Raw genomic sequence first — 27,177 nt, forward strand, 5'->3', positions numbered from 1 at the left:
CTTTGATTTCTAGTACAGAGGAATTATGAGCTCATGGAGGTGCACAGTGGTTTTCTCTCTTTCTCGCTCTCTTTCACTCCCTTTCACTCTATTTCTCAGTGTGTGTATATGAATATGTGTGTGCTTGCACATGTATGTGCATGCATGCGTGTGTGTGTGTGTGTGTGTATGTGGTATGTGAAACATGTGGTGTGTGTTTGGTTTGTTACACTTGCAAACGAATCATAAGACTATGCAGGTAGGTATGTTAATACACCCACACATGGAGGCCAGAGAGTCTTCCTCTATCACTTTGTACACTGCAACCTTGAATTGGGATCTTTCACTGAAGACCCTGATTTCACAAGCTTGAGATTTTGAACTGGCTAGTCAGCAAGCTCTTGGGATTTAACTATTTCTATACTGACAAAAGCAGTTATGTCTGACTTGTTATGGGGATGCTGAGGATTCTAATGCAGGTCTTCGTGCTTGCAGAGCAAGCAAGGAGCTACCTTCCCGCCTCATGATCTCTATATTTATGTCTCTATAGCTGTATCCCTCTAATCATCTATATCTATGTATCTCCACCTACATCTATTTATTTCTATTTCTATCTTTAGTGTACAAAATATTGGATTTATCATGGCACCTTCATACATGTATACCATTATACTCTGTTCTTCAGTCCCCTCAGTCTTTGGCCTTTCAAACTCCACAGTTATCTCCTGATGTTGAGGTAAGCTTCTACTCAGCAAGACAACGAACTAAATCCTCCCTCTATAAACTGTCTGAGCCAAACCTCCTCCTACTTAACTCTTCAGTTTGTTGCCATTGTGACCTTCCATTTCCACACCTGTCTCCTGAGGCAGCCTCATCCATGCCTATTCAGGTGCCTACAGACTCTGTGAGGTGCTGTTCCTCCCCATTCTGAGCACCCCACAGTAGATCAGTATTAGATCATCAGATTTCTCCTGAGAGGACAGCCTGCCAAAGCCTTCTGAGTCACAGGAAGTGACAACCTATAGCTCTTCTGCTTTGTCAGCCCATCTCCCTGGAGTAATATCTGTCTTCCTGAGAGCAACACCTAGTTTGGAGACCTGAGAGAACCTTGGGTTTGTCCTATCTGCAGGAAAACGGTTCTCTCTCCACTACAGACCCTTGCTTATCTTTTGGATGTGATTTGTTACACTTCAAGCATTTTTTTTTATTATGGGCTAAAAGTACTTCATTCAGATTTTTAGAAATATGTTGTATGAACATTTTAATGTTAATTAATAAAACATAATTCAAATTATATTTTATTTATTAATTACTTTTCATGGGACTAATGAACACATTATCAAAGTTTATTGATATAAAATATATCATCATGTGTCATCTATTTAAATTGCTTACTTTTGTCCATTTATTAATATCGAGTATTTCTTTATGCTACTGTTTCCTTCCTCAAAATATTCACATTCATTTCATTTTGTGATTTCTTATTTCTTATTTCCTCCTCCTTCTCCCCACCCATACTTCTTGCCAAGTCAATTAACATGGATTGAGTGTCTGTTTTCAGTTGTCATGATTTTGGATTCAATAAATGAAATGTTTACTAAACATTCAAATTCAGATGCCTGGTGAAAAGGCAGTGAATGGAGCCAGGGTGTGAGCTGGGATTGAGGCATAAACCAGTGGGCATCTGATTTTAGGAGATAATTGAGGGAATTTATGTGGAAAGGAGAACAAGTCCCAATCTGAGCCATGAGACACCAGGATATTCTGATAACACTAGTGTAGACAGAGATAGAAGATTCAGTAAGGCAGACTGATAGTGTTGGCCACACCTTGGAAATATGTTCCTTGACTAAAGAAAGAATCTTGGAACTCATTAAAGAGCACATTTTAAGAAAAAGGATTATTTCATGCCAATATTGGATTAAGTGAAGTGAATTTGATAATTTGTCATTTGACATAGCAGATTAGGTAATTAATGTTCAAGTCTACTCCCAACCCCAGAAGGAATGCCCTAAAGTGCATAGGAATGACAGTGTAGACATTTCAACTGAAGTTTTTTGGTAAGAAGGATAGCAATATGATAGAGTGTGCTGTTAAAGGAGAGACTTTATAATTGTTGAGGTAGATAAGTAAGTTTTCTATCCCAAGCAAGTGTATTTTAGGATAGTTGACTATGGATGAAACATTACAGAAAGACAAAAGACATTGGAACTTCACTAGTGGGTTTCACAATGCTTCTTAGATTCCTCTTTATTGGTCAATTAGTTATAGATTTGTGATTTCAAGTAAAAAGGCCTTAGTGTTAATGTTCCTCCAATTCTATTATCAGGAAGATGGAAGTTTTGGTAAGGGAAGTTACAGATTTGCAAATGCTCTCGTTTGACTGGTATTACCTGAACTGAAAGAAGGAGATAGACACTCTGTGGCCGTGTTTGATATGTTCTATAATAGTGCAAAGAAAAAAGATATATCTTGTGTGAGCAGTGAGAAGAAAGTCATGGATGATATTTTTAGCAAATTTATTTAGCTATTTAATTTCTCCTAGAGTGCATAAACAGAAAAGATAAACTAAATCATTTGAGAATAAAAATAATTGTCTTAAGTAGTAACTTTCTTTCTATTTAGATCAGTTATGCTCCCTTTGACCAGAGTCTTGGGACCAGAGTCCAGTTCCAGTCTCCTTACCAGTTTCCTGTGCACACCACAGCTCTCTATCAGGGAATTATTCAACTGCTGCTATACTTCACTTGGGTCTGGGTTGGCCTGGTGGTTCCAGATGATGTGAGGGGAGAACTCTTCCTTAGGGACATCACAGAGGAGATGAACAACCATGGACTTTGTGTTGCATTTGCAGAAAAGGTTCCAGAATTTCCTGCTAAGGACACAGTAAACAGGGGACTTTTTATAGAAAGATTCACCTTGACCCGTGTTATTGTTGCATTTGGTGACACATATTCTCTTCTGAGATTTGCCTATAACATCTTTTGCAACACCCCTTTTGGTAACGTCTGGATCACAACTTCTGATTGGGATATCACCACATTACCCTTTCAACAAAATCTAGGTTATACATATTTTGGTGGAGGATTATCATTTTCTGTTCACACAGATGAAATTCTGGGATTCAAAGATTTTCTCAGAAGTGTCCAACCTAGGAAATACCCTCAAGATATCTTTATCCAGGATGTGTGGTCGATCTTATTTGAATGTCCATATACTTATCTATATGGAATCAGGGAACTAAGTCAATGTGAGCAAAATGGCAACCTGAGCACACGACTTCTGCATGTTTGGGATATGAATACCTCACCCTCCAGCTACAAAATCCATGATGCTGTATATGCCATTGCCCAGGCACTCCACGAGGAGCTATCATTCAAACTGGAAGAAAACTCTCTCAATAAAGATGTATCTAAGGCACCTCATCTATGGAAGGTAGCAATAACTGGTCTTGTGTTTCCCTAGAGTGTTGAGCCCTGGCTTGTAAGTTCTGCATTTTGATTCATGATTTTTCATAGTGTTAGAGAAATATTTCTTATGCTAACATATTTCTTTATGCTACTATGTCATTCCTCAAAGTATTCATGTTTATTTCAGTAGCATATTGTAGCATAGAGAAATAGTGTTAGAGAAAAAATAAAAAGCACATTGTAGTTAAAGTTGAACTAACATTTCTATCAGAAAACGACACATTCTCAGTGCTGAAGAATGGTTATTTTAATTTTATGCACAAACAATAATATTTATGCCATTTAATTGCCATGTGCATTTTATAATTGCTTTTAATACGTGAAGTAATTATAATATACAACTCAAGTGAATTGTAAACGTATAAATATGGCATATTTTTAGGGATTTTAGCTACATTCGATGACAATAGCTTGTTTTGTTTTGATAAACAGATTCTAGAAGAACAAATAGCTTTTATGTTCTCCAGCCTCTCAGAGGCTGAGGCAGAAGGATCAGGAGTTTGAAATCATCCTGGACTACCTAGACAGACCTAGTCTTAAAAATCAAATTCCAAACCAAACTGAAATAAAAACAGGTTCTTTAAAATGAAGCTGGCTTGAATGCCATGGTACTGACACAATATATCAACTTTCCACAGGTTTATCCCCCTGTGCCTGCTTATCTTTTCAAACCTTTCATATTTCTGTGTGCCAGAGTCCTTTACTCTACATTGTTGTTAACACTTTATTTTTTTGAGATTGTTTAAATTTGCTTATTATTATTTGGTACTTTCAAACATTTAAATAATGAATGTTGGGCATTTTCTACCCCCTCCCCCGCCCCATTGCATTCCCTGTCCCTCCCTCCTCTGCTGGAGCCAACCAGCCCTGTCTCACTCTCATGACCTCTTTTTGTTGGTGGATCCTCTGAATTTAATTAGAGTTTCTCACCCTAGAGTGAGAGGCTATTACTAAACTAAGGGCTAATTATCTCTCTAGATCACAGACATCTTTTACGTGTTTGAATGTTTATATCAGGCATCCTAACACATAGAAAGAGGCATAGCTCACGGTGAGCTTCATTTGCCTTCCTCTGAGATCAGTGATGTGAAATGTCTTTCCACACACTTTAGTACCATATGTATCCCTTTCTTGACAAAAGTAAAGTCTAACAGACGCCTTTCCTGATTTTAAATTTTGCCTAAATACTTTCATTAGTTACCTATGCTCTGGGGATAATAACCCTTCATCAGGTATCTTGTTTGGAGACATCTTCCATTCCAAGAATTGTCCTCTTACACGGCTGGTTGTTTGCTTTTGCTGTGCAGAAGCTTTCTTTTTTAGGAGAGTTTTTCTTAGCTTTCATTGACTGTTTCTGATGTCCTTTTGAAAATATCATCATCAGGAACAAGGACATCTGTAGGTTGATGTCATTATGCGGGTGAAAGCAGACAAGACAAAACAAGGCCTGTCATTGGGCAAGAAGGAAGGAAGGTGGGAACAGATGTTTCTCTTTTCCCCATTTTCTTTCTTTTAAAAAATTAATAAATAAAAAATAATAAATAAAGGATTTATTAATTATTGAATTTTTTTGGATTTTTAAATTTACATTTCAAATGTTATCCCCTTTCCCAGTTTCCCATCCATAAACACCCTATCTCATCCCTCTCCCCCTTCTTCTATGCGATTGTTCCCCTTCCTCAACAATGCACCCCTTTCTGCTTCCCCACCCTGACATTTCCCTACACTGGGAGAGGTCCAGCCTTGGCAGGATCAAGGGCTTTTCCTCCCATTGTTACCCAACAAGGCTATCCTCTGCTACATATGCAACTGGAGCCATGGGTCAGTCCATGTATAATCTTTGGCTGGTGGTTTAGTCTCTGGGAGCTCTGGTTGGTTGGTATTGTTCTTTTGGGGTTGCAAGCTCCTTCAGCTCCTTTAGTCCTTTCTCTAATTCCTCCAATGAGGACTCTGTTCTTAGTTTAATGTTCAGCTGCTAGCATTCACGTCTGTATTTGTCATGTTCTGGCAGAGCTTTTTAGAAGACAGCTATATCAGGCTCCTGTCAGCATGCACTTCTTGGCATCAGCAATATTGTTTGGGTTTGGTGTCTATATATATGGGCTAGATCCCCAGGTAGGGCAGTCTCTGGATGATCATTTCCTTCAGTCTCTTGCTCCAAACTTTGTCTCCTTATTTCCTCCTGTGAATATTTTTGTTCCCATTTTAAGAAGTACTGAAACATCCACACTTTTTTGATCCTGTCCTTCTTCTTGAGCTTCATGTGGTTTGTGGATTGTATCTTGGGTAATCCAAGCTTCAGACTAATATCCACTTATCAGTGAGTGCATACCATGTGTTTTTGGTGATTGGGTTACCTCACTCAGGATGATATTTTCTAGTTCCATCCATTTGCCTATGAATTCCATAAAGTCATTGTTTTGATAGCTGAGTAATATTCCATTGTGTAGATGTACCATATTTTCTGTATCCATTCCTCTGTTGAGGGACATCTGGGTCATTATAAGGTTGCTGTGAACATAGTGGAGCATGTGTCCTTGTTATATGTTGGAGCATTTTTGGGTATATGCTCAGGGGAGGTGTAGCTGGGTCCTCGGGTAGAGATTTTAGTAGGAGTGGGAGAAGCATGAGAGGAACTGGGAGAACATGGCAGCAGATGTTAAAATTCTTCCCTGTGCATAGATACAGGTTATTATGAATGTATTTTAAAGATTTATTTATTATATTTAAGCACACTGTTGCTGTTTTTAGACACATCAGAAGAGGGCATCAGATCTCATTACAGATGTTTGTGAGCCACCATGGGCTTTTTGCTGGGCTTTGAACTCAGGACCTCTGGAAGAGCAGTCAGTGCTCTTAACTACTGAGCCATCTCTCCAGCTCATGAATGCTTTTAAGGGATGGGTGTGTACAGGATTTTGTGCTGTGTAGATGGGTAAATTATATCTTATCAATTGGATCAGAGGTTATTGTGTGGTATGTTCTTTCATGTGGTGACTTAATTGAGTTCAAGAGAAGGTGTGGTGGCAGGACTCACCAAACCCACCACAGAATATTGAGTTATGTATGCCTGGTGTGATAACAACCCGCCAAGGGAACTGTGAGTGAAAGCAAAGCAGTGTGGCAAGGTGCCATGCTAGAACAGCTTGCAGATTGTCTGGGTTAGAAAGTACCATGAGGGCCAGTGTGGAGCCGCTGAGATAAGTTAGTACTAATTTTTATGACCCACCAGAGCTGGAAGTAGTGAGAGAGTGACCACTGGGGTGCTTCGGAACAGGCTGCTCTCCTTCCTTCCTTCCTTCTTTCCTTCTTTCCTTCCTTCCTTCCTTCTTTCCTTTCTTCCTTCCTTCCTCCCTTCCTTCCTTTCTTCCTTCCTTTCATTCTTTCTTTCTTTTCCATAACAGATAGTGATGGACTTCCCTCTGTTTTACTCTAGTAGTTTTTTATTCTGAGGTTTTTAATCTGTATTTACCTTATTTGGTATATGAAACAGACAAAAATCCAACTGCAGTTTCTCATCCACTTTTGACAACAGCTTTTGTGGAAGAGAATACATTTCACCCTTTGCTTGTTCTTGGTGTCTCATGTATTCTGTTGTTTTCTGGATTCTGTTCAGCTCTTCTGTGATGTGTGCATGTTATAGGCCACGTCATAGGCCATGTCTGTACTGCTGTAATTTGATAAAACTATTTGGAATGGGAAATGCAGTTCTTTGCTTGTCTTCTTCTCGATCAAGTTTGCAAAAGGAGTGTGACTTTGTTATGGCTCCCCTCCCTAGGGGAATTTAGGCCTTGTTAGTATTAAATTTTCATAGAAACTTCCCTAGTCTGTGAAACATTTTGCATAATAAACTATTTTAAACAATATAAACTCTTCTGATCCTTGAGGCTGTTACCTTTCTGTATCTCTCAATCTCTTTCATCAATCTCTGACATGTTTTACCATAGGAACACTTTTTCTTCTTGGTTAAATTAGTTTCCAATTAGCAAAATAATTAGAAATATTGTTTTATTGTTCTTATTGACATATTTATTATACATTATGTTGGGCTTCATAAAGATAATTACGTTCAAGTGTATGTAATATTAGTTTGACTATGTTTCCCCTTAACTCCTTCACTCCACTTTCTACTCCCTGTAGAGATGTGCTGGTTTGAATGAGAAATGTCCTTCACAGGCTTAGGATTTGACCAATAGTTTCCCATGCCATTTGTCTAGGGAAATTTGGATGATTCAGTTTTCCTAGAGGAAAGACATCAGTGCAGAAGGGTTTTGGCATTTATATATCTTCGTCTTACTTCATGGCCACCTTCTCATCTTGCAGGTGAGAATGTAACCATTCAGCTAACTATGCCATTACATGTGCCTGCTGCCATGCCCCTCACCATGATAGACTATAATCCCTCTGGAACCATAGGCCCAAATAAACTCTTCCTTCTGTCAGTTGCTTGGGCCATAGTGCTTTATCCCAGCAACAGAACAGTAACTAATACACCACTTGTGTTACATTTGTTTCGTAAACAGTTCTGACTTTAGTACTGAGTCTTCCATTTGTATGTATGTGTGTATGCACACATTTGTGTGTGTGTTCAAATGTGTGTGCATGTGTGTGTGTATGTATGTGCACATGTGTGTGTATTGCTGTGTGAGTGTAATTTTGTGAATCATAAAAGCCATAAACTTTATAAATGAGAGAAAACTGAAATGTGACTTTCTGAGTCTGATTTTGCCTAATATATTTTCTTTGGACCAATTTCCCCATAAATGGCACAACTTCATTAATCTTTATAAATGGATATAATTACACTGTTTACATCAATTTTTAACACATCCATTAATTGATAGACACTATATTAATTACTTTCATTTTCCTGTTGCTGTGACAAAACACCATGCCTAAGTACGCTCAGGAGAAAGGATTTGGCTTGCAGTTCCAGGAGGATAAGGGTTCATCATGGCAAGGAGGCATGGCAACAAGAATCAATCATGGTAACAGGGGAAGGAGACCATATTTCAACCATGAGACAAGGAAAAGAGAGTATACTGAAAAGTCTCTATACTCTCGAAGCCCAACCCCCAGTGACACACTTCCTCTAGAAAGCCTGCACGTCTAAAACTGTCCCAAAAAGTTAAACTTTTCTGGGTGTGATTTGGGTGCAGAGGGCTGTGGTACAGGGTCAACATTCAGGGACGGATGGAATCAGAAGGATTGTGTCCCTGGCTGTGCTGTGGTTGATGAGTCCAGTGGGTCTGGCCAGGTCCCACCTGGACAAGGTATAGGATTCAGTCTGTAGCAGTGGTCTCACCTATGAGCTTGGGTGTGTCAACACTCCTGGGTAACAAACTTTCTCTGGGGTGTGGAGGACTATAGCACAGGGTCAGCTCCCAGGCACAGATGGAAACTGGAAGTGTCAGTTTCATTTTTCTAGCTTATATAATTTTCCCTTTCTTTGAATGTTTCCTTTAACATTCCTACAAAGCTGGGACATGAGAACAATTTTTCTCCTGTGTATTTTTATATCAGATCATACTCATTTCCCCTTTACTTTCAGAGGGTGATTTTGCTGATCCAATCTCAGAGGTAAATAATCCTCTCTAGTGAAAAGGTAGTTTTCACTTATTTCTTCAGAAATTTGTTTGTTTGTTTAAATTATAAGGTTAGCTGTGGTTGTATTTATATCTACCCTATATGGTCTATTAAAATAATGTATTCTTCAAAAGTTACACACAAGCATACAAGTATATAATACCTTTTGTTCACATCCACTTTCTTCCTTCCCTTATCTCTCTCCATCCTCACAGATACTCCAGTTTCCCACCAAGTTCCTATGCTTATTTCATCTCTTTTTCTTTTTTTCATGACCCACTGGATTTGTGACCCACAGGACCTTTGATATGGGCATGAGTATGCAGTTATCCACTGGGGGAGAAGGAACCCAAAAGTGGCAGTATCTTTGACAACAATGACTTCCTCTCCCTCAGAATCTTTTGGTTGCTAACAGTCCTCATGTGAGCGGCTAGATCCCAAGATCCCCATCTCCCATCTTTGGTTAAATATGTTTATAGGCTGAATCTTATGCTGTATCTATACAGGCAAACTTAGTTCCATAAGTTCCATGACCATGTCACACCTAAAAGACAACATTTCATGGACTCCCTAACGAGCATCTTGCTCTTGTATTCTCTCCATCCTTCCTTCACAATGCTTCCTGTGCCTTGGGAACAGTCCCATGGCTGTTCCATTTAAATATGAGCACTTAATAGTCATTTTTCTCAAGCACTGATATTCTTGGCAAAGAGAATATTCTTTGATATAATCTGACAATGGCACTATTCTATGTGTGTAAACACACATGAAGCAATTCAATAATATACCTTAGTAGTAGGCTCATCCATAGCGTGCCTGATCTCCCCAGACATGGACATTGAAGAGGTTTGCAGTAACTGGCATGTGTTCCTCTTGTAAAGAAGCTTTCAAATACAGTCAGTAAACACTTGTTTATCCCCATAACAATTGTGCTAGTATTACTCTAGTATGTACATTGTGTCTGGGAAGTTGGAATTATAAAATGAAAGGTCCACAATTGGGAAAGACTTCTGCTGACTTTTCTTCCCCAGCTGCTTGCAATGAAGCTTCTGGCAGTATGAACAGTGCTATACAGACAGACAACCAGAACAACCAGAACAACCAGAACAGATGACAGGGTGAAAGATTTCAGCTTAGTTCCAGTCTCCCTACTGTGACCTGCAGCCTTGATATGTGGTGTCTTCAGAAACAGGGTCTTCCTATCTGGTTACTATGGGCAAGCAAGGGCAATGATCATAACTTGCATAGTCTTGGGATCTTTTGGGGGCTTTTTAACTAACAGGGGGATATCTCCATTTGTTGCAGGGAATTTTTATTTAATAAGCTGTAATATATTTGCTCAATATCTTTTAAAATTATATTTTCTTTCTAGTTATTTTAATGTTGTAGCTTGACATGTGACGTCTTCATATATCTTCAGGTTTAGAAAACTTATCCCCACTCTATTCTCTCTGACTTTCCCATCCATCTTTCCAGCTTTCCATCACACAATTTTCTCCATTTCTACATCACATGCGTTCTGATTTCCCCTCCTTCCTTAATTAAAACGTTTATATTTTAAAGGCTGAAAATTTTATTTAATTGGAACTTTCACAACCAATTTATAGTTGTAAAAGAAAAAGGTATTATTCCTAAAACGTTATTATGCAAAAAGGTTAAAACCCCTTATTCAAATTGTTCTCCTTTTTCATAAAGACAGGATCTGATGGCTAAAGTCCGCATTTCATCATCTAGACATTGAGAAAAGTTTGTTTTTCAAGTTTGAAATCAGTGATAGTGTTGCTAAACAGTATGCGACTATGCAAATGTCTACATATAGCCCTACTGTGTGCATGTATTAGCTCTATGATAAACAGAACAATAATGGAAGCCACAGGAGCATAGAGGTAGTGAAAGAGTTAAAGTAGCCAGGTTTATTTGCATCTCAGTGACTTATACTACGAATTCTGACCATTATTTTTTCTTTTAGCTTCATCCATTCTTACAAAATGGCCAGCTTGGGAGAAGCACCAATGAGGAGGCTGTCATGAACAAGGAAGTTTCAGCAACCAAGCTTGACATCTTTAATTACCAGTCTCTGCAGAGCGGTACCAAAGCTCAAGTGAAAGTTGGCGAGTTTGTCTTTGAATCTTACAGTGTTCAGAATTTTTCCCTAAATGACAAACTCATAACTTGGGGTGAACACCACAATCAGGTGAGAGTATCTTTGAATTTAGCACTGTTCTCAGAGTGGAATTCCTCAGAGAACAGGCTGAGGGGACTGCTGAGTGCCATCAGGCTGAGAGGTACCCTCATTTTGCCCTTTCCAATGCCAAATACCAGACTTTCTGCCTGAAGAGTCACTGAAAGAAGAACTGATTCATTTTTGATTAATTATTCAGATGTTCTATCCTTGCAATAACCAGGTACACCCATAGCCTACTTAGAAAGAAAAAACCCCAACACCTTGGGCAGTTATCTAGATGAATTATAGAGGTTAAGGCTTTAGTGGAAGTAATTGCCTTCAGTAAAGAAATAGAATAAAGATGTGTGGACAAAACCAGTCTCTGCAAATGGGTATTTGTAAATATAACTTTTATTTTCCTTTTTAATTATCATCTCTGAGGCTTACTGCCTCTATTTCTTAACCTAGACCTGTTTCTGGTAGCTTCTAGACTCCTTACAGTGTATTCTATGCCTAGAATGTTACAGCCTTCGACACTTAATGTTGAATAAGCTCACCTTCTGTACTTCTTTCTGAACTCTGACTGGCTGACTCAACTCAGATATTTCTGCTCAAACTCTTCTCTTAAACTGGCTGGTTCAAGCTGACTTCTCTCAGTTTCTGACTGAATTTGCTCTGCTTGGCCTCATATTGATTTTTGGCATTATATTCTAATCTTTTGATTTCTTTTCAAATTCTGGCTGGTTCTGTCTTTACCTGTGTCTAGCTTCTCTCTGCAACCTATATGTATAACTGTCCCAGCAAAACTCACTGCACCCCCTGTCACCAACCCTCATGCACTGTTCCCTTAAGTTGCTGACAGAAGACATCTAGGAAAGACTATGATAAGCAAGTACGTTTTCTCAAGATAGCCCACAGTTTTGTGTGGCTACAATGGGCACATTCTAAGAGGCAAAGACCCCAGAGACTTTGACTCATGATTGCTTCTATTTCCTGTCACTATTACATAGCTTAAAGATTTCCTGGGCATTTACCTACTCTATTGGTAAGTATACTGTGCAACCAATAGGATAATGTGCTTTTATGTAGTAATGCTGTTTAGATGAATTTATGATTTCCTAATTGCTGATAATGATTTTATAGAGCTACTAAATTGATACAAGTATTCTTAAGCGCCTTATGGAATAAAAGTTGCAAATAGAGCTCTGTATACCTTCATGTGTCATGGACTACTTGTGCTAGCAAAGCAAACCAAAACCAAAACCAAAACCAAAACAAAAGAACACAGGATTGGAATAAATTAATGATCAAGGACAAATATTTAGATCCATAAAATAGGCCACAGATATTTACTATGAAAAAGCAAGGTCTTATGAAACTGTTGCTTTGAAATTGTAAGGAGCTCATGTAATGAAACACTGCTTTGAACTTACAATCTCTTTTTATGCTGTAATTCCCCTTTGCTTAACATTTTAGGTATAGAATTTTTAACTAAAAAGCTATAAAAACTGGAAGCAAATATAAAGGCTTGGTCCCTTTCTGTTTCTCCCAATGTGTGTTGTTTGTCTGTGTGGCTGAGTTTCTTTCTTTCTTTTGTTCTTTCTTTCTCGCTCTCCCTCCATCCCTCTCCCCTTTCCCCTCTCCCTCTCCCACTCTCTCACTTTTTCTCTTTTCCTTTCTTTCTAGCTCAGGAAAAGTCAATCAAATTTGTGTCTCTTGCCTGGCTAACAAGAAGCTTCTGAGTCAAGGGGTAAAGAGCCCAAGTAATTAAGTTTCTGTTCTTAATCCCCTCCTGCTATTAGCAGGAGTATATTGCAAGAAGTAATCAACTTTTGGTCTAGGAAGAGCTAAACCAAGTTAATTGCAAAAGCCATCAGCTTCTGGCCCCAGAATACAAGAGAAAGTTAAATCTCAAGATGCCATCAGTTTCTGGTCCTCAGACCAGGGAGAGTTAATGGCCAGAGGTCATTGGCCTTTGTTTTTCATCTATCATTGTGTCTCACCTCAATACTTGACTAGAAGCTAGATCCCCATCAATTTTCCTCTCTTTTATTTCTATTCTTTTTTTTGGAGCTGAGGACTGAACCCAGGGCCTTGTGCTTTCTAGGCAAATGCTCTACCACTGAGCTAAATCCCCAACCTCGTCATTTCTATTCTTATGAGAATTGGATGTGTCCTATATCTGACTCATTCTGTCAGGTCTTTCTCTGATTTGTCACTTTGTCTGTCCCTTGATTAGAAATTACTTTGAAGCAGAGGTGCTTCCTTTTACAAACTAAATTTACTTACTTTATTTGGATTAAAGATGTATTCTAAGGGATGAACCACACCACAACTAGAAACAGGATTTTCTTTTTTGTAAATACCACATTCTCAGGGTTCAGTGTAATTAAATATCCTGTGACAGGTATTTCTGTGTTTAAATTTTAAATTTATATGAACATTCATATCATTAGCGTTGGAATCATTTACCCTGAACATCTATGTGTGTGATGCATAGTGATGGGGAATATTATGGTCTTCAAGAGATCCGAGAAGTTTTCTCTAATGGAAGACATGGGTTTATCAACCACACTAAGACAGGTCTCATATCCAGGAGTAGTTAGGCAGGACAAGAAAAAAAATCCACTATATATATATATAATATATACATATATTATATATATTAGATTGTAGTTTTGTGGGTTTGTTTTTCTTTTTGTGCTTTTGTATTTTATTTTCTAGGTTTTAGATTATCTGTTTTTTAGGACTTCATTTTTTTGTGGAAAAGATCTTAAATTTGGGTGGATTGATAGTATTAGAAGATCTAGAGAGACTTGGGGAAGGAAAAGTACATAATCAAAATATATGCAAACTTTAATATTGTATTAAGTACAAAAAACATAATATAAAATTAAAAATAATAGGTCAATGAAATAAAATAAAGCAAAGAGAGAGAGTGAGAGAGAGAGAGAGAAAGAGAGAGAGAGAGAGAGAGAGAGAGAGAGAGAGAGAGAGAGGAAGAGAGAAAGAGAGAAACCAACACTTGACTTCACACTCTCTAAATGCATGGAAATTCTTGATTATTATAATACACAGATGTTCTGCTGAAATTTACCATCTGGATGCTAATACTGAGTGTCATGAATTGACAGCCTTCCCTTATTCCATGTCTCCTATACAGACTCCTTTTTCTGTTTGCAGTCAAAGTTGTCCACTTGGATTTAGGAAAACACCTGTTGAAGGGAAACCCTCCTGTTGTTTTGATTGTCTCCCATGTCCAGATGGAGAGATTGCAAATGAAACAGGTATTTACAAAATGATTCTGAATGTGGAAGTTTCTAGAAATGGTTTGAATGTAGTAATTTGTAGAAATAATTCTGAATGTTGAAATTTCTAGGAGTGATTCTGAATGTGGACATTTCTAGAAATAGTTCTGAATGTTGAAATATCTAGAAATGGTTCTGAATATAGACCTTTCTAGAAATGGTCCTGAATGTGGAAATGATGCACCACAGCATAGGGGTGAGTAACACAACACCTGAAGACATAGTTAGATTTATGTTGTGAACTCCCAATATTTTAAAACAAGTTTTTACTGGGTGTAGGTGGCAAAGATTTTAACCCCACCTCTCAGTATGTAGATATCTGAGTTGAAGGCCAGCTTGATCTACAGAATGAAATCCAGGACAGAGAGGGCTGAACAGGGAACACCTATCTTGAAAAACAAACAAACAAACAAACAAACAAACAAACAAACCCCCAAATCTTGATTTCAACTTAGTCATTTTTGTTCCTGTTGTTTACCTGTTTGTTTTATTTGCTATGCTACCTGGATTGGCTCCAGCAATCCTCCTGACTCAGCTTCCTGGGTAACCGATACCACAAGAGTGTGCTCCTGCATCTGGCTTAGCTTGGTCTTCTGCACATCTGCACTGAGTTTAATGTGTTTTCTTTGTACCCCTCCTTTTCACTAGTAGTTCTATTATAGCTATAGCAGTGAGTAAAGTTAGTGCTTCCTGTATATCCTCAACTATGAGATGAATTATAAAGCATGACCTTATTTCATGTTTATAATACATATTACTAATAACCAACATTTTATTCACAAGGAAATTATACTTTCAGTATATGAATCACTATGATCATGCAAACTGGAGACAGCTGAAACAAACTACAGACTTGTCAAACTAGAGGAATTGCTTAAAACATTGTATCAGTGTAACACTGATGGCAGATACAGCACTTCTTTTCTGGGATCCTGGGAGCCTTTGATGCCAAGAAGCTGGGACCTTAGGACCTTGGGACCCTGGGATTCTGAGATACTGATACCCTGAGATTCTAGGATCAATGATTGAGATACTTCCTATGATTAATAGTAGAAGCTCCATAAATACTTTTATGAGTAAATACGTATTTGCCGTATGATTTAATCCTTTTCCTTTAGAATTACTTGGATTCTTGTGGGAGCTCTCATTATACGTTTCTTGGTACTGTAAGCTAAGCATGAGGTCCCTGTACAACCAAGCACTGAGGGATTCCAGAGAATGAGTGATGTGTTGTGCAGTGCTGTGAGTGATATACAAAGATGCTCTGCCCACTGTCCTCCTACCGTCCAGCTGTCACTTCTTCCTCAAATTGATTCCATTGCAAAGCCTCGACAGAGCACAACAACAATGCCACTACCAGGTTTCTGTATCCTTACTTCACATATAACGTCTATTTCAAATCAGGTGCTCTGTTATGGCTATTTTAATCTCCTGAATGAAATCTTTACTTACTGAAGATGATTTAAAATGAGGTCCTTTGTTTTTTTGGTAGCAAAGTAGTGGTATACCAGACTAACTACTTCCTAAATACTATGATTTCAGATAAGCACTATCAAGTTCTTGATCATTATACTTTTTTCTATTAACTTTATATTGCTTCTTTGTGAATTTCACATCATACACCCCATTACAACTCATCTTCCCCTCTACTTATATCGAAGCTCTACCCTAGCAATCTTCACCTGCCCCAACAACAACAACAACAACAACAACAACAACAACAACAACAACAACAACAATGTCTCGTTGTGGAAGCTTTAATGTTTCACAGTGAGTCCCATGGTATACCCTTGTGTCTATTCTTTGCTTGCCAATGTTTATTGCAATGACTTGTCAGTCTGTTCTAAGCCCCTGGCTTCTGCTACTCTATTAATACTGGAACCTCACTGGGATTCCTCTTGGATATCCTGTTGTTCAGTGTCATGAGATCCTGTAGTTTTCAATATGTAGGACCAGCCCCTTCATGTACTCCAGCAGTTCATAGTTGGGTGGATGTGGGAGTGCACAAAGTCAAAGCAGTTAGTATAGGCCTGAAAATGATCTGAGATGGTTAGCCCACCAACTTTCCTGCTTTAATGCCTTTGGTACCAGCTTACCAGAAACCCCTACTAGGAGGGCCAGCTGTAAACCTGCTGCCTCTGTGATGTTTAAGGCCTATTCTCCCGAATGCTGCAGCTGATGAGGGACATGGTCAGTTTTCCCACTCTCATTTTTCCAGTGCCAGCTCTTCTGCCTAACATAGATGTCAAGGAACAAGGGAGGTAGGAGGAAGTCTCTCCTTGGTTGCACCATTGTCCAGCAGATGTGAGACAGGGTTGGTTCTCCCACAGTCATGTCCTTGGGGCTGGCTCACATGCAGCTCTCATATCCAGGGCCAACTGTACTCTGCTGACCAGGCAAGGTTCAATGCCTGCTCTCCTGAGTGCTGCAACAGGTGAGGGCAGGGACAGCTTTCTTGCTCTGATGATCTTGGGGGCAGCTATCCTGCTTTAGGTGGCAAGGGACAATTAGGAAGATATCTCTCCCGTATCCATGTCACTACATGGAAGTCAAGTGCTGGCCACTCTGCCATGCTACGACCTTGGGGCTTGCTCAGCTGTGTCCCACACCCCATGGCCAGAGTCAACTTTGTTGTGCTGCCCTCAGGTGATGCAGGGCTCTTTCCCCTGAGTGTGGCATCTGGTGTAGGACAAAAGGGGAGAAAGGTATCACTCCCTCATCCACTTCATTGCAGAGACAAGAGGTAGGGCTGGGTCTCTCATGGTGGAGTGTACGGTCCTCCTTTAACTCTAGAGGTGTACAGGGCCTATACTCCTGAGTAATACATCTGGCCAGGCATGGTGTCAGCTCTCCCCCTTTCATGTTCCCAGGGCCAGGTCTCCCACAAAGTCTTGGTAAGGGGTAGGGCATTTCTGCATAGCCCTCAGACATTAACATAACTCCAGGTGTCAGTCCAGACCGGGGACAGCTGCTTGATAACAGACTCCTGTTGTTGGTAGGTCACACAAATGAATGCGGTCTCCAGCAGCAGCACAGTCCAGGAACCAATCATAGTCCCAGGTGGCAACACCTTGTTCTCGATGGCTGTTTCTCACTACCTTTCAGTATCCAGTTCTGCCTAAATTAATTGTGTCCACAGCTATTTTATCTTTCTCTGCCATTTTCTACCACCTAACCACTTCTCTTTGTGGTGCCCTGAGTGTCTTAGGTCATCTCAGGAGTGGTCTCAGGTGCAATTTCCTTCTCATGCTTTATGGTGCCAGGCAAGCATTATCTCTGGCATGGTCTGCTCTCCCTCAATAACCCTGCACAATGCCTGATTCATGGTTGTCTCACTGTCCCCAGGGTAGCTTCCTGTTCAGGCTGGTGTCATCTTGGACACCCTCTTCATTGGTACTTGGGACCCTCAGCCCCAGAAAGTGTTCTTCTGGTCTCTGGCTTGGTCCCAGTCCTGGAGCTATTGGGACCTCTGTAGCACCAAACTGGTGGTCTTTCAACCTCTCTTTTTTTCAGGAAGTGTTAGCCTACTAATGATAGGTCAGAACACTGAAGGTAACCTTTGCCTCTCCCTCTCTGCCACCTACTGATGCCACTCCTGCAACCATTCTAGGAGCAGTCCTTGTTCTGTGCTGTTATGAACTTCAAATGCCACCATTTACTTAGAGAAGTAATACATTGAAAGATAGAAAGGCAAGAAAATATATCTACCTCATATTCTCTAGGAATACTATCTCTTTAAGATGCCTTTAGTGTACCTAAGATGCTGTGGCAATCTTTCCCTCTTCATCCTATACTAGTATTTTTTGAGCAATCAACAGAATGCTTGGTGTTTACAAGTATATATGACTGAATATATTTTTCTTACATCTTACAGTCTTACATCTACCAAGTTGAAGTACATTATCTTTATCCTTTTCATAATCTTCAACAATAATTGTTCCATACCTTAAAATATTAATTTTGAAAATTTTGCAAGTTTGCAATTTTACATTTACTGAAAGTTAAGAGTTTAGTTGAGTGATATAATCTCATAGTACTAAATAATTCAGGGAAAATATTTCTATCACCATCATGCATTGAGCATATTTTTGTGCTGGGAATAGACCCTTAAACCTTATATATGCTAGGCATTCCCACCACACTCAGCTGTATCCACAGATCATGCATTTATCACCATAAAAACGTTTCATTACATGGACTAAATTCAATCAGAGCTCACTATACCCTTTAAAATAGGTTCAGTCTGGTTTCTATGTCCTATTGGTTTCTCACTTGCTTCTAATACTTTGTTATTTGCTTCTTAGAACAATACATCTATTCTCCTATAGGAGTTCAGTTTTAGTTCCTGTATATAATTTTTTCAAACCACCCATGTCTAGCTACTTATGCCAAAGGATATATTCTTCAGAATCAAAGGGGAGAATGAGCAGAATCGATAGCCAAGCATATTGACTTTGGATCATGACCATGAAGGAAACACTGTCCCTGAAAACAACCTGTGTACACCACTGGAAAAATCTGGTTTGAATTACTCTTTGAAAGAGAAAAGTAACCATATAGAATGATCAATATTTAACTTGTATTTTTAGAATGATTTTGTGACATATAAACTCACAATTGAATATGAGATTGTTTTCCCTCCTTCCTTCTTTCTTTTCTTTAATTTTGTTTTCTGTTAGTTTTTTTTTTTTATTTACGTTTGAGACAAGGCCTCATTGCAAAATCTGTCTGTCTTGGCCAGGGATATGGTATATAGACCAGGCAGCCTGGTAATCCTGCTGAGTGCTGGAATGACAGATGTGCAGTAATGTGCCTGCTGTAATTATACTTTTTACTTGAAGGTGGGTCTTATGCAAGTGTCTTTCAGAGTGAATAAAGTCTAAGCTTAGTTAATAAGACTTCCTATTTCACTGCATTTGTCTTAAATTTTTTTTTTCGGAGCTGGGGACCGAACCCAGGGCCTTGCACTTGCTAGGCAAGCGCTCTACCACTGAGCTAAATCCCCAACCCCTGTCTTAAATATTAAAAAAACTTACTTGTGTCCTATTTATAAAGACACTATGTGAAGAAAATAAATAAATCTTTCTGGGAAACTTCAGGAAATTCAGGTAACAAATATATGTAATTAGTATTTATTGAAAATTAAGTGCCAAATTATTTTTCCTTTGATAAATTTCTAATTAGAGTTCAATCAAAGAAGGGTACAAGGGAAGTCATCAAAGTGAGCATTACTTATCCTAAGGAAAAATTCATCTAAAATGTATTGCCTTCAGCATTATTTCTAAAACAATTTTAATCAAGAACTAAAAGGAAATACCACAGATCCTAAACATAAATGTCAGTAAATATTAGGCAGTTTTACTTTCTAGGCCTCCCTGTCAGCCTACTCTGGCAATCTGGTTGTCTTTTAGAGGTAGCTGATAGGGAAAGTTGGCAAGACTTGATCTTGTGAGATAGTTAGTGTTATTTTTTAATAAGAAAACATTTACCTGTTTTAAGTCTAAGTTACCATGTGATAGTAGCTGGCCTACCTTTCTTAGTTTCTCTTCAGGCCAGAAGCTGCAGACACTTAGAATTTCATCATAAAACATCTGGGGATTAAGTAAAGTAGGCTTGGTCTTATCTGCAGAAACTTGGAGGCTAACACTCTCAGCCTGTTAATAATGAAAGTCTCAGGAAGAAAACGGGGCCACTCTAAAAAGCAATTTTAATATTTATTTCTAAGTTCTTCTCCAAAAAATCCTCTCCTCCAAAAATTCTCTCTCCAAAAGTTCTTCATTTCAAAGTTCCATTTTAATTTCTAAGTTCCTTTTTAATTTCTAAGTTATTCTACTCTGCTGTCCTTCCTATCTTGCTCTCTCCCTTGCTTTGATCTAATAATGACCTACAAGGTATTTTTTCCTAGTTTTTTGTACCATTTCTATGGGAAAGATAACACAATTTTTCCAATCACCTCTTCTTTTTTTTTTTTATAAAAGTTCAAACGTAAATTCAAATCACAAATTGAATAAGTCTACAACAGAGATTGTTTACATATGTATCTGGTGAAACTCACCATTCAACTCATTATCTGTCATTAGCACTGCAGGTTCATTGAAATTTAACATCCATAATTTTTGTGACTAAGTTATTATTGAAGTTTTGTATATATAATCCCTGTCAATATTTTATCTTCTGTCCTTGCACTTACAGTAGATTATTAATTCCCTTTTCATAACCTTTGGTTAATTATTTTACAGCCTCTTGGAATGTGTTCTAAGTTGTAGGTGCCTTCTTTCTATGTCGGAATCAATTAACTTGTGACACTTGAAGATTAGCAAAGTTCTCATTGCAGTTATAATATCAATAATATGGGGCTTAATAATTACTAATATAATTTCAGGGATTATAATCCTCATAGAATCATTAAGAATTAAGAAATTCTCTATATGTCTATGTAGAATCGCTACATGAGGGTACATCTTCATTGATATGCAGGAATCTCCCATGAAGTGCTAATATTTGTTGATACATATGCGTATGTATAAGAGGTAAAGCATATTAATAACAGGAATCTTTACTCATGTGTAATTCGTTCAGACTTGACTAGAAGGGCAAATCCATGTTGACTTTACTGTCAAAGTGAAACCATCTCAGGAGGTCACCTGCTAGTTTTTAGCTTCTCCTAGATGTCTCCTGGAACCTTCCATAATAACCAAGAGCTCACAGGGATAAAAGCACCAATCAGAGAGGGGATATCTGTAGGGAAGCAGAATTCGTCAGACATGACAGGGTCCTGGAACACATGCACTAGATCAAGCCAGATCAAGGCAGATCAAGGCAGAAAAAAATTCCAGAATGGATGGGGGATAGGATCATAAACTCTCACTCCTAGCTAGAAGGTATTGGCAGTAGATGGCTGCTGAAGGGAAAGAGTCAGTTTTTTTCCAGATATGTGGTCCTGATAGGCTGCCCTCGTTTTGGTAGATGGCCCTATATTGACACACATACAGGGAGCATTAAGTGAACTCAGTGGGCAAAAGGAAAAAAAAAAGCAAATAAAGTTGAAAATGCTGAGAGAGAGAGAGAGAGAGAGAGAGAGAGAGAGAGAGAGAGAGAGAGAGAAGGAGCAGCAATGGAAAGAAGTTGGTGGTAGATTTGATCAAACACATGATATGCATATATAATATTCTCAAGTAATAAACAATATTTTAATAAACAAATAGAACAAAAAGAAAATGCTAAAAGCTTCAAAACAAAATTCTGTTTCTTTCATATGTAATCAAATATAATTTTCACACGGTGTGATTTCCCGTCAACATTATCTCTAGATTTCTGATTATCTCATATTGTTCAATTCTACCTACTTTCTGAATATATTATGAATACACTGTATGTGTACTTTTCACTAATGAAAGAAAACTTAATCATTTATTGTTTTTCAATATTACAGTTCAGTGAATATAACCAGGGATATCATCTTCAGAATCAAACAATCATTTTGCACAAGGTATATGCCACATACATACCTCTGGGGGGTGGCCAGTGGAATGTAATAAACCTATCTGTCTCTATTTTAGATATGGATCAATGCATCAAGTGTCCTGAAGATCAATATTCAAATACTCAGAGGAATCAGTGTCTCCCTAAAATTACAGATTTTTTGTCCCACGAAGATACTCTGGGAGCTGTTTTGGTCTTCGTGGCCCTTAGTTTTTCTGCCTTTTCAGCTATGATTTTAGGATTATTTATCTGCTATCGGGACACACCCATTGTCAGAGCAAATAACAGAAATCTCAGTTATCTCCTCCTGGTTTCTCTAATGCTCTGTTTCTTTTGCTCATTAATATTCATTGGCCAACCTAAAACAGTCACTTGTGTCTTGAGACAAGTGATTTTTGGGGTTGTATTTTCTGTTGCTGTTTCTACTATCTTGGCAAAGACCTTCATTGTGGTTGTGGCCTTCAAAGCCATCAAACCAGGAAGTGCCTTAAAAATGTCGATGGTGATCCGACTCTCAAACACTATAGTCTTTTGTGGTTCCATCATTCAAGTGTGCATCTGTGCAGTCTGGCTGGGAACATATCCCCCTTTCCCTGATGTCGACATGCAGTCAGAGTTTGGGCAAATCATCCTCTGGTGTAACGAAGGCTCCACCCTTGCCTTCTATTGTGTTCTGGGTTACTTGGGCTTTCTGGCCAGTCTCAGCTTGCTTATTGCTTTTCTTGCTAGAAGGCTACCAGACACCTTCAATGAGGCAAAAACAATCACGTTCAGCATGCTGGTTTTCTGCAGTGTGTGGATTTCTTTTGTACCCACTTACCTGAGCACCAAAGGCAAAACCATGGTTGCTGTGGAAATTCTTTCAATTTTGGCTTCCAGTGCTGGCTTACTGGGCTGTATATTTCTTCCCAAATGCTATGTGATCCTAATGAAGTCAGGTGACCATTCTAGAAAGAAGTTCTTTAAATGACTTCTTCTTTAAGACAAAGGAATTTATTGTGATTTGTGTTAAATGAACCATGTAGAAATATTAAAAGAAGTGGTGTGAAGTCAGTGCATTTCACTGAACAATGGGAACTGCTATTTATTTAAGTGTCCCTGCTATCCTGGGAGCCAAGTAAACATAGTGTACAAAGGTACCACAGGTTAGAGAGTTGTCAACTAGAAGTGACTTTTGTGTGTCTACTAGCTGATCCTTTAAATCACGGTCTTCTTTTTTTAACATAATGAAAGAGGACTGGAAATGATCAAGGGTAAGAATGAGAGTAAATCATTTGTGGGGAAACAGAAATAGCAAATGTTTAAAAACACGCTTCCATTTCATTAATCATATGCAGGTTGACACTTTATATTCAATAAAATAAATTTAAAAATGAATATCCTAGTAAGAGCACCAGTGGAAGGGGAAGCCCTGGGTCCTGCTAAGACTGAACCCCTAGTGAACTAGACTGTTGGGGAGAGGGCAGCAAGGGGGGAGGGTTGGGAGGGAACACCCATAAGGAAGGGGAGGGGGAGGGGATGTTTGCCCGAAACCGGAAAGGGAATAACATTGAAATGTATATAAGAAATACTCAAGTTAATAATAAAAAAAAATAAATTTAAAAATAATTGTGAGTTCTGCAACAGAAATTTCATGGTCTCTGCTTCTCCCTTTTGAGGTCCTCATAAGCAACAAAGAATAGGATGTAAGTTGCAGAGTCTTGTGAGGGCTTTGTTCTCTTCTCTATGCTCAGGTAGAACAGCATGGATTAGAGCTTAGGGAGAATCCCATTGGAAACACAGACATGTTTACCCTGAAGATGTCCAACACATATTAGTGGATAGAGGGTCTCATGAGAGAGCAAACAACTTCCATGGGAAGTACTTTTTTCTATTAGAGTTAGTAGTTTCAAATTGTCTTCACATAGTGACTGCAGACATCATTTATATCCATTGGAATCTATACTCAAGGATGGAATGTCTCTGATGGTTTATGTATGTGATTGTAGAAGTATACAGGGATTCTACAGGACATGGAGAGTCTGGGAATCATGCATTCTAGACTATTTGGAATTTTAGATATTTGCTTTTATCTAGCCAACAACTTGCTTTAAACATGATTGCCAGATTTTGCCAAGGGCAAACTCAAGTTGGAGCTTGCAGCATTGGGAGCATCACTACTCAATCATGGTCAAAAACATGCTCAGAAATGGCAACATGTCCAAAGTGGTTTTGCTTATGTTTTAAAACAAGACTTACTTATGTCTTCCATATTTTAATACTGTAGTGGTACTGTAATATTGGACAGAGTACCATTGTAAGATGAAGAAACACTTATGGTATTCCCAGTCTAATTTGAGTCTCAATTATTGTTTATCTTTCATTTATTTAAACTTCTATTGGACTGAGTTGCTTATGTTTGGCATAAAAACAGCACAGAACACGTCATTGGAATATTCTTTGATATTAGTAAAATAAAGTTTGTTCAAAAGGTATTACTTGAAGGGCATAGAAACATTTGCATTTAAAGTGTCCGAAACTGCACTCATAGTATCTTACCACCTTAAAGAGGAAGACACTCACTCTGAAAAGCTGCCAAGCAGATTGATACCATGAGTATAAAGAAATCTCTTTTTTTCTCGAGTCAGTTCCTCCCTTGAATCCATGTACCACCATGTTGCAAGCCAAGCATTGCACTGAGAGACAGATAGAATACTTCAGGGGCAGTTCTGGGTGGATTGCAGGAATCTTACATCCTGGGTGGAGCTTATCTGAAAGCTTAAGTAACTGTTTATCAAGTATATGTTGCTAATTCATGTTCAAACATTCAAGTGTATTGAAAATGGGCAGACTGTGGCAATCACTATATGGTTAATGGAGACTACCCATTATCTAGTATTTTCTAAAAAATGATGCAAATCTATTACTTGATTTTGACTTATAAGTACATGTAGGAATAATGTCATACTCTCTCATAAATTATTTAGAAAAATTTCATTAAATAAACAATCATTTTGCATCAGTTTCCTTAAGAAATATTAGATTAGTTGAAACCCTCATTTTTTCTACTTCAAGCATATTCCCTTCATTGAAGTTCTCCAGAGGGAAGCCTCATTGTAAGCTTTGAGTTGGTTTCTTGGACCTGTCTTAAATATCAATTTTTCTACCCTTAAATAATACTTCGCTAAATTTGTCAGTTTTCAGTCTTATGTAAATGTGGCATACTTTATGTATTCTCTAAGTTACTGACTTTCTTAATCATTCTTTAGGTGTTTACACATGTAGGGTTCTATAATGTAGCTATATTCAGTCTTTTCTAGTTATCATTAAATTTCTTACAGGAAATTATTTCATATAATAATATAATAATATTCTCTTCATGATAGAAATTGGGACTTTTGCCACTTTTTTATTACAAGTGAAGTGTCTTCTATTTCTAGATTAGTCTAGTGGTATAAACACATTACCTAAAATTTTGATTTATAACCATTATTGTAGTGTAAAATATTAATTTTCAGTAACAAACAAATTATTTTCTGAATTATGTTTGAGTAATTGGGGCCTCAACATAGTATCAAAATGTTGTCATCTATACAAATTACTTAGTTTTGTCACACTTAAATTTTATCATATGAAATGATAATTACACTTTGTTTTAGCTCACAATGACATGATGAATAAGCAGATTGCAATACATACTTTTTGGGAATTTCTGCAATTTCACAATTATATAAAATAGCTTCTTTTCATCCCTTTAGGAATTTCTGGGATGAAATATCATCCTTAATATCTAGAATAATGTTCCCATTTTTCACAGCCATTCTCTGGCTTCATCACTGAACATTTTGTTTTCCTTGGTGTCTTACTCAGGGTTCCTATTCCTGCACCAAACATCATGACCAAGAAGCAAATTGGGGAGGAAAGGGTTTATTCAGCTTATAATTTCACATTGCTCTACATAAACAAAGGAATTCAGGACAGGAAATCACACAGGGCAGGAAATTGGGGGCAGTAGCTAATGCAGAGTTCATTGAGGGATGTCAGTGGCTTGCTTCACCTAGCTTGCTCAGCTTGCTTTTTTATAGAACCCAGAACCAACAGCCCCAGGATGGCACCACTCACAAGGGGCCCTCTATCCCCTTGATCTCTAATTGAGAAAATGCCTTACAACTGGATCTAATAGAGGCATTTCCTCAAAGGAGGCTCCTCTCTCTGTGATAACTCCAGCTTGTGTCCAGTTGACACACAATACCAGCCAATACAACTGACCACTCGTCAGCTTGATACACAAGCACATCATGTTCACTGGGGGTTCAGTCTTGGCAGGACCAAGGGCTTCCCCTTCCACTGGTGCTCTTACTAGGCCATTCATTGCTACCTATGACGTTGGAGCCCAGGGTCAGTCCATGTATAGTCTTTGGGTAGTGGCTTAGTCCCTGGAAGCTCTGGTTGCTTGGCATTGTTGTTCATATGGGGTCTCAAGCACCTTCAAGCTCTTCCAGTCCTTTCTCTGATTCCTTCAACAGGGGTCCTGTTCTCAGTTCAGTGGTTTGCTGCTGGCATTCGCCTCTGTATTTGCTGTACTCTGGCTGTGTCTCTCAGGAGAGATCTACATCCGGTTCCTGTCGGCCTGCACTTCTTTGCTTCATCCATCTTATCTAATTGGGTGGCTGTATATGTATGGGTCACATGTGGGGCCAGCTCTGAATGAGTGTTCCTTCTGCCTCTGTTGTAAACTTTGCCTCTCTCTTCCCTGCCAAGGATATTCTTGTTCCCCCTTTAAAGAAGGAGTGAAGCATTCACATTTTGGTCATCCTACTTGAGTTTCCTGTGTTCTGTGCATCTAGGGTAATTCAAGCATTTGGGTAATAGCCACTTATCAATGAGTGCATACCATGTGTGTTTTTCTGTGATTGGGTTACCTCACTCAGGATGATATTTTCCAGTTCCCTCCATTTGCCTATGAATTTCATAAAGTCATTGTTTTTGATAGCTGAGTAATATTCCATTGTGTAGATGTGCCACATTTTCTGTATCCATTCCTCTGTTGAAGGGCATCTGGGTTCTTTCCAGCTTCTGGCTATTATAAATAAGGCTGCTATGAACATAGTGGAGCATCTCTGTCTTTGTTATATGTTGGGGCATCTTTTGGGTATATGCCCAAGAGAGATGTAGCTGGGTCCTCAGGTATTTCATTGTCCAATTTTCT

General features: G+C 38.5%; 1 protein-coding gene across 1 annotated transcript in view; it reads left to right on the top strand.

Annotated features, from left to right (window-relative positions):
* Positions 1 to 22,959, top strand: part of LOC116903301 (vomeronasal type-2 receptor 26-like) — a 35,695-nt gene extending 12,736 nt beyond the window's left edge. The window contains exons 3-6 of the mRNA XM_032905725.1: positions 2,605 to 3,414; positions 11,005 to 11,229; positions 14,363 to 14,486; positions 22,067 to 22,959. Coding sequence (XP_032761616.1) covers positions 2,605 to 3,414; positions 11,005 to 11,229; positions 14,363 to 14,486; positions 22,067 to 22,959 — 2,052 coding nt within the window. The remainder of the gene's footprint in view (positions 1 to 2,604; positions 3,415 to 11,004; positions 11,230 to 14,362; positions 14,487 to 22,066) is intronic.
* The last annotated feature ends 4,218 nt before the right edge of the window (positions 22,960 to 27,177 follow it).

This window comes from Rattus rattus, chromosome 6, assembly GCF_011064425.1.
Source record: "Rattus rattus isolate New Zealand chromosome 6, Rrattus_CSIRO_v1, whole genome shotgun sequence".
NCBI lineage: Eukaryota > Metazoa > Chordata > Mammalia > Rodentia > Muridae > Rattus > Rattus rattus.